At 36.0% G+C, this 12,006-nt stretch overlaps 1 protein-coding gene across 2 annotated transcripts in view; it reads left to right on the top strand.

Annotated features, from left to right (window-relative positions):
- Nucleotides 1–12,006, top strand: part of LOC145287598 (WD repeat-containing protein 25-like) — a 137,477-nt gene that overhangs the window by 50,713 nt on the left and 74,758 nt on the right. For both annotated transcript variants that reach the window (XM_080135460.1, XM_080135494.1), the window contains one exon: nt 7,306–7,450. In XM_080135460.1, the coding sequence (XP_079991586.1) occupies nt 7,306–7,450 (145 nt within the window). The remainder of the gene's footprint in view (nt 1–7,305; nt 7,451–12,006) is intronic.

Genomic DNA, 12,006 nt, shown 5'->3' with positions numbered 1-12,006 from the left:
ATCGGGATGTTTGTAGTGCCATGTCGCGCATGGAAAGGGACTCTGCACTCATCCCCGATGGGCTTTCCTGAGGCCACAATCCTGTGAGTGAGGACAGCTGATGGTCTACTTGTATTGCATTCTGGTATTCTGCACAACTACTTGTCCAGCACCCCTCATTCACTAACCCTAACTGAAACTTTTAAATAAAATAAAATGAAATGACAACTCAAGCAAAAGTTACGTTTAAACCAGGACCAAACTCAAAGAAAACCAACCTGCCTCCTCCCTTGAGGCTTGCATTTACTAATATCCGCGGGCTTAGAACTAACTTAAATGATTTTGAGTCATTTCTCCTTGTAAACACCCCGGATATCTTAGCATTAAGTGAAACTAACCTTCACTCCTCCATTCCCTCCAACCACTTTAACATGCCTGGTTATCTCCCACTCTACCGTAAGGACTCGGACAGACATATGTATGGACTTGGAGTTTATATTCGTAACACCCTCCCCCTGACTAGAGAAATAAAACTAGAATCAGAGGACTAGGCCTTTATGTGTTTCAGACTAAATATGCAACACAATATTAGCTACTTGTATTTTCTCTACCGCTCTCCCTCAAACCAAGACTGTACCCTAATAAACAAAGTCTCAGACAGCATAGATATAGCACTCTCCCTCGATACTAGCGCACATATACATATATTTGGTGACTTCAATGTCCACCACAGTAACTGGCTAGGATTCTCTAATCACACAGACGTAGCTGGTAGCGCAACACATAGCTTCTCTATATTCCATTCCCTATCTCAGTTGGTTACATTTCCGACACGTTTCCCAGACCAGCAAGATCAACGTGCCTCACTTCTAGATCTCTTTCTGACAACGGTTCCCAAGCAACAAATGCCCACAGCCCACTCGGGAATGCTGATCACGCTGTGATAATGGTAGAAATCAGCCTAAATTCTCGCCCTAAAACTGAAGACCCACTACTCAAAACAACGAGGTATTACAAAAAGGCTGATTGGGAAGCCATCAGGGAGCTCATCAGAGATGCCCCATGGTAAAATATCTTTACTCTTCCAGCGGAACAGTGTGAAAATGAGACCACTGAATGGTTCAAAACTGCTATTGAAGCACATGTTCTCGCACGGAAATTCTATAGCAAGCCCCACTCTCCCCAATGGTTTACTTCTGCTTGTGCAGCTGCCATTTGTCAAAGGCAGCATGCGTTTCGCAGATTCAACCGACATAAGTCCAGCTCAAATAAACAGAAGTTTATAGAAGCTAGAAATAATTGTAAGAGAGTGATAGAGACAGCTAAGACAGATTACTCTGAAACCACCAGAAAACGCATCGAAGCACAGAAATTAGGAACTCGGGATTTTTGGAATATCTACAACAGCGTAGTAAATAATGGACAGTCAACTATTCCCCCACTATCAAACAATCATGAGGTTGCTTGCACGGCAACTGACAAGGCTAATCTGCTTGCTAGTCGGTTTGCCTCAAACTCCACACTGAACTCTGTACACCACTCACTCCCTGATTTTCCTCTGCTAACAGACGCCACACTAGACGATTTGAAAATCACCCCTTCTCAGGTACATGCTATTATAAAAAACCTAGACACCTCAAAAGCATGTGGACCAGATCTCATCCCGGCTGTGCTATTAAAAAAATGCTCTGCTGAGGTTGCTCCAGTTCTCTCCAAATTTTACAATAAATGCCTTAACGAATCTTGTTTTCTCGACTGCTGGAAAACCGCCTCTGTGGTACCAGTCTTCAAGAATTCTGGTGAAAGAACTGACCCACTAAATTATCGCCCCATTAGCCTCCTCCCACTTTTCGCCAAAATATTTGAGTCCTTAGTTAATCAAGCCCTAGTCCAGCACCTAACAGCTGCTAAACTCCTGACTGACAAACAATATGGATTCAGGCAAGCCCGTTCAACAGCAGATATCTTAACTGTAGTTTTTGAACGTATATACTGTTCATTGGATAAAACAGGGGAGGGTAGAGCGGTGGCCCTTGATATATCTAAGACTTTTGACAGGGTATGGCACGATGGTCTTCTAAGGAAAATTAGATCATATGGAATCACTGGAAGAATTCATAATGTAATTAAATCCTTCTTAAGTAATAGAAAAATCAAAGTTGTCCTCGACGGTCGTACATCCAAACAATATGACATAAATGTGGGAGTACCTCAGGGGTCTATCCTTGGACCTCTATTTTTCCTGATATTCATAAACGACCTCCCTGATAAAATTGTTTCGGAGATGAGTATATTTGCCGATGACACCACTCTCTATAACAGATATGAGGGGAAAACAAATGAACACATATCTAAGGAAATGGCAGAAACACTAGAGGATGACCTCCAATCCGTAGTGGAATGGGGACAAAAATGGATGGTCACATTCAATGCTGCTAGGACTAAGCTTGTTTCCTTCAATAACTACAAGAAACCTTCTCTACCACTAATAGCAATGACCAAGAACACATTGCCTGAAAGTACTTCTTTTAAACTCCTCGGCCTAACGTTTACAGGGAATATGAACTGGAATATATACATTGAGAGCATTGCCAAGGCTGCTGCAAGGAAGGTTGGCTTCCTCTACCGTGCTAGAAAACTACTTACGCCTGACAGTATCCTATACCTCTATAAGGCAACCATTCGCCCATGTATGGAGTACTGTTGTCACATCTGGGTTGGTGCATCTGCTGCTTGTCTCTCGCTCCTGGACAGGGTTCAAAAGAGAGTCGCTAACCTGATAGGTCCTGAACTGTCATCTAGGCTTTATCCTCTGTCCCATCGACGAGATGTTGCATCCCTCTGCCTGTTCTACAAATACTTTAATGGTGAATGCTCTGACGAACTGCAAACACTTGTACCTCCCCGACGTAACTACCCCCGACAAACCCGACAAGCTACTAAGTCTCATCCCTTTACAGTAGAGATCCCTAGGTGCAAGAAAGCCTTTTACTCCAATAGTTTCTTCCCCAGAACTGCGGGTCTTTGGAACTCCCTTCCGGGATTCTGCTATCCCAACTGCAATGATATGCAGAAGTTCAAGTGTAATGTTAACAAACATCTTTCTACTCATCTCCCTTCATAATGATCCCGCTAATTAAGTCCCTGATAGTAGCCCCCTGCTTCAAAGTGGCACTGTGCCTTGTTTGGGGTGAAAATTTGAATTAAAAAAAAAAAAAATCATAAATTACATCGGTGGCAAAATTGTGTATGAGAGTGGTATATTTGTTGATAATACCACGCGTTATAATTAATATGATAGGAAAACGAAGGTACACATATCCAAGGCAATGGCAGAAACCCTATAAAACGACATTCAGTTGGTTGTGGAATATTGCTGCAAGTTGGTTGTAACATGTAATACCACTAAATCTAAGAGTCTTTCCTTTAACAACTACAAACACCTTCTCAACCACCGATTGCTATGATGAATAAAACTCGATCCGAGAGCCCCACCCTTGGGCTTCATTAATTTAACATTCACAGGCATGAATTAGAACAAATACATTGAGAACATTGCCAAAGCTGCTGCAAAGAAGATACGCTCCCTCTATCGTGCTACAAAATTACTTACATCCTATATTTTAAAAAAGCCACAGTTCCTATGCATAAAGTTTTGTTGCTACATGTGGGCGGGTGCATCTACTTCTATTCGTGGAGCCCAAAAAAACTCTAAAATCTTATAGATCATGTACTATCAACAAAGCTCCAACTACTGTCGCATCGCTGCAATTCTGGATCTCTGCCTGTTTTACAAGTACTTTAATGGTATGTATACGGATGAAGTCGAAGCATTTCTGTATTCTCGACGTATATGCTCTTGACTAACACGATAAACACCAAAATCCCAGATAATCATTGTTGAAATTCTTAGAGTTTGGAAGCTTTCTACTTTAATAGTTTCTTACATCGGAGTTGTAGACTTTAGCATTCCCACTTAGTGTCCTGCTTCCCAGACTGTACTAAACTGCAGAAGTTTAAATGTAATATGAACAGAATCCTACTACTCAACTCTCCACATATCACCGTTAAACACGATCTCAAATAGTGGCCTCTTACTTTTAAGTGGCAATATGCCTTATGTGTGGCGGGAAAAGAGGTAAAAAGAGAATACGTTACCACTTCAGTTGATGAAAGGGTGGAATCTTCACGTTCGTAAAGCATTTTACATTGCAACAATTTACACTCAGTGAAAACATTTTGCAGTAATCATTTTGTAAGCTTACGTAGTATCCGTTATCTATAAAATAATATTTTGATACATATAAGCTGTATAATTTTTTAATGGGATGTAATGTTATTTCTTTTTTTGTTTCTTGCCTATTTTAGTATCGAAACTTGGCAGCGCATGCTTCAGTAAGTAAATTATTTAATCTTAGCAATTAAAAAAATACACGCACTTTCATGTGGTGTTAGGCACAGATAAAGAATATATTTATATGCGTTTGTGTGTGTGTTTGAAGAAAGAAAAAGTCATATATATATGCATATCAATAGTGTATGTGTGTTTGTGTGTGTGTGTTTGTGTGTGTATGTGTGTTTGTGTGTGTGTGTGTTTGTGTGTGTGTGTGTGTTTGTGTGTGTATGTGTGTGTGTTTGTGTGAAGAACGAAAGAGTCTTATATATATATGTATATAAATAGTGTATGCGTGTTTTTTGTGTGTGTGTTTGTGTGAATAAACGCATTGAAGAACGAAAAAGTCTTATATATATATGTATATAAATAGTGTATGTGTGTTTGTGTGTGTGCACTGAAGACTTATGATACAGCAAAAAAAGTCTGAATATATATAGACGTCAAACATTTCAATTGAGGAAAATTGGTTGGTTGTTTTTGTTTTACGGCATATCAACCCTTCTCAGGTTATTTAATGCCGAATTCATTGATTTTGAATAAAATTTTTTTAATAGAATATATTTCTGGGTCAGAGTGGACCTGGGAATAATGCCAATTAAGGGGTGGCTCCACACTCCCCAAAAGCCACAAGCTAGGACCTCATCATCGGATATAGTTTAAGGTCATATCCAGGACCGGAGGAAAATTGGGAGGATATTAAGGTATCTGATATGTCGAATGGACGAGGAGTGTGCAGGGTATATATAGAGGTTAAACTAATTTAGGTGAATTTAAGCTAATTGAGGACTTGAGAGAAATTTGGAGGTATAAGGAATTGGGAATGTGAGAACTAGGGAGATAATATGATATAGCAGAGAAGGGTGATGGCATGGAGTGAAGACACTAAAGGAGAGGGCTGTATAAAATGGCCACAGATATCTATATATCTATAAAAGTAAAAGTGTCTGTCTGTGTACATTTCCCTACACAATAACTCTGTCAACTTTCAGTCTACAGAATCAAAATTTGATATACAAGGTACTGAAATTTGGGAAAATCTTTGTGATCAGTTTTCGGCTGAAAATTTGGCTGTTAAGAGGTCAAAGTTCAACGATTTGACCTGTGAGAACTCTACTAAATTCCTCTGCCAATTTTGGGTCCAAACACTTGAATATTTAGATATAGGTTCCTTAGACATGAATCAAACTTAATAATCTGATTTGAGCCCAAAACAATAAATGTATAGGGGTCATAATAGGGGCCAAAGTTTAAAAAAAGTTGACCTCTGCGGTCTCTACCAAATTACTAAAGACAATTTCTGGTCTAAACATTTAAAATTTTACATAAAGGGTATTCAGAGATGGGTAGAACATTTGAGCTACAAATATATAAATCTATGTATGTATCTTTGCATGTCTGCATAAAACTTTCGACAAAGGCATCGGATTTTACAAGATCAGTATCCCTTTGAAGCTCGAGCCTTCAGACAACAAATATCGAAAAATTGGCTAAAAACATTTATATCTTCACCTTCAACTGGGCCCTTTTCTACAGAGAGGAGTCGCTTTTTTCGCCGATATTTTCGAAAGTCACCCCCTCTTTTCGATTGTCCAGCCTTAATTAAAACCTACGTCACTTCTGGTTTGGGTTCGAGCCTGCCTTCCTACTACCACTTTTTTTTTTGCTCAACACACACCTCCAAACACCCGGGCAACGCCGTACACTCATGCTAGTATATATATATATATATATATATATATATATATATATATATATATATATATATATATATATATATATATATATAATTTATGAACATATGTTTATGATAACTAGCAGAGACGCCCGCCGTAACCCGGTCATAAAATACGTTTAAATATATTTTAATTTATGCAGATTTCGTATATATTATTAAAAAGTCAATTTTCTATCGATTCTTATATATTATAAAGTTGTGATTTCAAAAGTAAAAAAATATATTCATATTACTTGGGTGCATCAACTTGAATCGAAACCAAACCCAAAACATAGGAAGAAACAAATTGGTTAAAGGAAAAATTATACTCGCATTTAGGTAAAAATGCCCTTTCGTAAATAATTGAATTTATTAAAAAAACGCATCGCAATAACAAAAACAAATAACATCTAAATAAATCGCGATATATCCAAACAGTCGGCGAGATGGACCAGCGGTTAAAGAGGTCAGGCTCATTTCCGTTAGGTCTCGATTTCGAATCTCGCTAGATTCAGCCACTCTGATGAGTCGTAGACGACGAAATACGTGTCAGTGAATAATTATATATATATATATATATATATATATATATATATATATATATATATATATATATAAAACTTGAGTTCCTTCAACTGTAATCGAAACTGAAACCAACACTTAAGAAGAATTCTTGGTAAAATTATTTATAAAAAAGAGAGATGACTTGAGTGCAATCAGCTATAACCGAAACCAAAACTTATGAAGAATTCTTGGTAAAATGATTTATTACAAGAAATGGAAGGTAATAACAATTAAACGACAGTCACCCGAAAGAAAATGATTTAACACACACACTACCATCTAATCTTGCTCTCGTATTTCTTACATGATACATATATAGATTTACATACATGCATACATACATACATATATAAATATATCAGTGGTAGAGCATTCAACTACACATAGAATGATCTCTGGGTGTACCCCATCATTTTATTTTAATTTTTTCTTATTAATGATTTCAAATTACAATAAAAGAAAAATGTATGCGAGTGTGAATTCAAATCTTTCTTCGTTATTATTATCATTATTTTCTCGAAAAAAAAAAGCCCGCAAAATAGTGACTGCGTGTACAGAAAAGATATCCTTGAACAAGTGCTTCGTTTAAATGTGAAAATCCGAATATAAAATATTCATTGATTTCATTGGTTGATTTGTTTTTCTTATTCAGATCTACGATATGAAAACTGGCCAGTTTCGTCATCAACTTGTCGATGAAGACACATTGGCTTGCCATCTGCCAGTTACTCAAATACGTTTCCGTTCCTCCAATCCAGAAGAACAAAGCGACTACATGCATATCATTATTGCATCATGTAAGTTACGTTTTCATGTATAGTTCAACTGCTCGAAGTACACACCTACACAGCTTATGAATCGTTATATTTGACGTTCATCCTCGTCGTCACTGTTAAGTTTGCAGGTTTGAAACAAGTAACGTAGAAAGCAATACAATGACGACTCAACAAACAAAGGTAGATCAAATAAGAAGTGTATTAGGAAAAGGTATATTTACAAGCTATTTACATAATGGAGTCAAATAAGAGAGTCTTTGCTGGAGAAACATATCTGCTCTCGGCGGCCTTCGGTGGCTTCTGGTGAACACACACTCAGACTAACTGAGTCTTCCTAATTATGTGTAATTACTATCCACATATGCAAATGAATGTGTGCCACCACAACACCCTCCTCCCAAGATTTGAAGTCGCACAGATTTCAATATCTTTTTCTCTTGGGATTTAACATTAATGGTTCATTAAACTTTCTTTTTCTACCTGATCTTCGGGGTTCAGGTGTATATTGAGGCGGTTCCAAATTAAAGGATTCGTATATGATGTCCATGGTTTCCTCCTCTTCGACTGCTGTTGTATAATCACCATCTTGAATGTGGCGTTTTTTATTTGGTTCAGGTGCCTTTTATGTATATTTTGTGGACCGTTAATCATGTATGTACAATCACCAATGCGTTTATCCACTACTCCACATTCCCAGTAAGAAGTGTTATTCCTGTAGCACTTGAAATATACTCGATCTCCTGAGTTATATTTCTTTCTTATCATGTGTGTAGTGTTTCGGACAATAGTTTATCAAACGCTGATTTCATCATTCTTTTTCTTTACATATACGGTGGGGGCTGCCCAGTCGCTGTGTTCTATTTTTGATAGTATTCCTGTCTGTTCCAATCTGTCTAATTCTTTATTAATTTTTTCTAACCCAAAACTAAAAACTGGGCTAGTGTTTTCCAACCCAAAACTGGGCTAGTGTTTTCCAACCCAAAACTAAAAATTGGGCTAGTGTTTGCTTTAAGTTCAAACGAGGCCTTAAATTTATTGCAACGACCTAATTTAGTCATAAATACATCAGAGAATAATTTTTTTAAAGTTCTCTTTTATATTTTCTGTTGTTGGAGTAGTACATTCTATTTTTTTTTTACAGAATGTATTAATTGGCTTATCCCAGAGTTCAAATTTCTCAATTAAATCTATTCCAAACAGGTTTTCGCTATTTTTCAATACGAACATTTTTAATTTCTTCGTAATCCCTTTCAATTTTATCGGAAGGATAACTTCTTCAAATTTTATCTCACCACCAGTTACCGTCCGAGCTGATTTACTTGTTTTCATCATGGTTGGTTTACCAAACTTTTTCCATGTATTCAAGTTTATTATAGAAATATCGGATCCTGAATCCAGTTGTAATTTTATTGACGTTTTAAATATTTCCGCTTTTATGTATTTTCGCCGATTTTTGTCTAATTTTTCATTTGATTTTGTTTGCTGTACTCTCTTTCTGGTGAAATCTTTATATCTGCAACAATCGCTTTTGTGTCCGACTTTCTTGCAAATGTAGCATTTTTTCTTCTTATAAGGGCAATCCGATTCCCAATATCTTTCTGCGCATCTCTTACAGTTATATCTAGGAAGAGACTTGTTATATTCTTTACTATAATTATAATTATTATATTTGGAATATTTCGTTCCGTTTTGACTGCTTTTATTTGTATAGTTCTTGGTTGGAGTGTATGGTTTTCTAACCTTTCTTACATATGCCACTCCGGATTCTTCTATCTTTTTTGAATCCTTTTTTAGTGTAATGGTCCTTTCACAATCCTCTGCTAATTTATGAAGTGTTAAATCTTGCGCAGATTCCAGCTTAGACAACACTCGTCTGCGTATTTCTGCATTTTTCGTGGAGACTAACCCTTGTGCGAAGATTAGACATTTGAAATCATCTACTGTTAGTTCCGCTAGCTTAAAATTATCACAGTTTTTATTGACAACTGATGCGTATGTCAAATAATCTTGGTTGTCCATCTTCCTTAGATTCATACACAACCATCTCTTATGAAAAAGAGATATATTCGGATTAAATAATTCTTTTAGTAATTTTACAGCTTCCATGAAATCTAATTCCGTAGTGCTTTTAGGTAGTATATAATCTACGAACTTGCTGTGTTCTCTTACACCCAACTTCCTGAGTGAAAGGCTCACTTTCTGGCTATTTGGCTAACTTTTACAGTCCAGTTGAAAGACATTCTCGTATCTTGTATAGTATGCTTCAAAAGTCTTTTCTTCCTCAGGCACATAATTAAATGTGTCCATGCTATTAACTATAGTTGTATGCGAGAAATTAGTACTGTCGACATTTTCTCGATTAGTCTTTAATAGTTCCAGTATTTTAGCAAAACGTTCATTTTGCCTTTCTTCATATTCAAATTGTAATTTCTTCTGCCTTTCTTCTTGTTCAAATTGTAATTTCATTTGCCTTTTTCTTGTTCAAATTGTAATTTCTTCTGCCTTTCTTCTTGTTCCATTTGCCATTTCAATAATTTCTCCTCTCTACGTGCATCTAGCTCGGATTGCGCCTTTTGTTGCGTCTGCAAAAATTGCATTAACATTCTAGATAAATCTTCCATTTTTTTTGTATCCTTCAGTAGCAGTAATGCAGTTACGAAGAAAAATTGTACAATTTCACATGCAACACAATATCCGTCCCATATAAAATGGCTTGTGTTACAAAAAAGAATTGTTCATAGTCCTGTTTTCAATAGTAATATCGCTGCTCGAATAATATTTTCTCACTTCGCTAGCGAGTCAAGCTCATCCAACCACAACATAAGAACTGAGGCTTTTGCTGAAACCACAAAATACGATTTACTTTTCCGTTTTAGGCATTTCCTAATAAATAACAGCCGAACTTAGGTACAACTCTTTCCATAAAAAAAAACGTTTTTCAACTCAAGTCACAATTGAAAAAAATTAAATGTATGGACTACATTTAATTTTTTTTTTTGCGTGACGTTTTACTGTTTTATATCCGTTATCCAGTGACAACTTTAGTATAAAAAAATCTTTCCTTGATTTTAGTTTAATTGTGGTATTTTTTTTTAAATACCGAAGAGAAAAATTTAGTTTACCAAAAAGTCTTTAGTTGGTATTTACAGCAATTTAGGAAATCCACTGGTGAACGTTTTTTCTCCGTATGTTACTTCCTTTAATTTAGTAATACGAATCTGTTCTTCGTAATTTCGTAATACGAATCTGTTTGTCGCTTTGCAAAAATTCACTTTTACAGTTTGTTATTTTATTTTTTTTTAAGATGGATTCCACCGGAAACGGCGTAAATCGTCGCTTTTTTTGCCACGTTCGAGTTTTTTTTTCTTTGAGACTGCAATTAAAGGATTTGGTTTGTCTCTTTTTTTTCGACTAGTATTTTAGTAAATAAAATACTATTAATCGAGGTTACTTTTTTTTTTTAACCTGAATGTAGTTTTTGTTCTTGGAATTTGGGAAACAACCGTTTCTTTCTTTTAGTGTTGTACTTCGCGAGGAAAATATTTTGCAGTTTTCCAATGTTCGCTGAATTATTCATTTTTTTCCGCTTGATTCGAACTTTTCTTTAGCGTAAAATCCGTTTTTACGACTATTTCGTTCGTCAAAACTTGTATTCCTTAGAAAGGTCAACTGTTGCATTGTACTTTTTTTTAGTGAGCTCTTTCCAGTTCTTCGTCAAACTGTTATATTTGACGTTCATCCTCGTCGTCACTGTTAAGTTTGCAGGTTGAAACAAGTAACGTAGAAAGCAATACAAATGACGACTCAACAAACAAAGGTAGATCAAATAAGAAGTGTATTAGGAAAAGGTATATTTACAGGATATTTATATAATGGTGTCAAATAAGAGAGTCTTTGCTGGAGAAACATATCTGCTCTCGGCGGCCTACGGTGGCTTCTGGTGAACACACACTCAGACTAACTGAGTCTTCCTATTTATGTGTAATTACTATCCACATATGCAAATGAATGTGTGCCACCACAACAGTTATCTTAAAAATGATTACGTCTTTCTGAAATGTTCTTTCGCGTTTATTTTACTACTAAAATCCTGTCTGAATAATGTCTTGCGGCGTGAAATTAATTGTGTCAAAAATGTGAATTACTTTTTCGCCATACGTATTTAAACAATCTGATTCAGATTTCTCAATTTATTTCCTATTAACAAGAAGACCCGGCGTTGCTCAGGATCGAATGATGGTTTTCAATATGTTTATTACATTCTTGTTTTTTACTGGCCTCTAACTCTTGTGTTGCTGCTCCCTAATAACTATTTAATATATGAAATATACTAGAATATGAGCCTATATACATACATATATATATATATATATATATATATATATATATATATATATATATATATATATATATATATATATATATATATATATATAGATGGCCACCTCGACGTTATACATTTTTTCCTATTCACTCGCACTAGGCTAAATATTAATATTTGTTTTGAAAAGGCTGCAACATGATCTCGAATTGCCTAAGCAAACAGAGGTTTATCTTTGTCATCCAGAGTGTTAAGA

Source organism: Euprymna scolopes, chromosome 1 (genome assembly GCF_053919585.1).
Source record: "Euprymna scolopes isolate OS-2025 chromosome 1, ASM5391958v1, whole genome shotgun sequence".
Taxonomy (NCBI): Eukaryota; Metazoa; Mollusca; class Cephalopoda; order Sepiida; family Sepiolidae; genus Euprymna; species Euprymna scolopes.
Note: the sequence above shows the minus strand (reverse complement) of the source record. Positions and strands in the feature narration are given on the sequence as shown.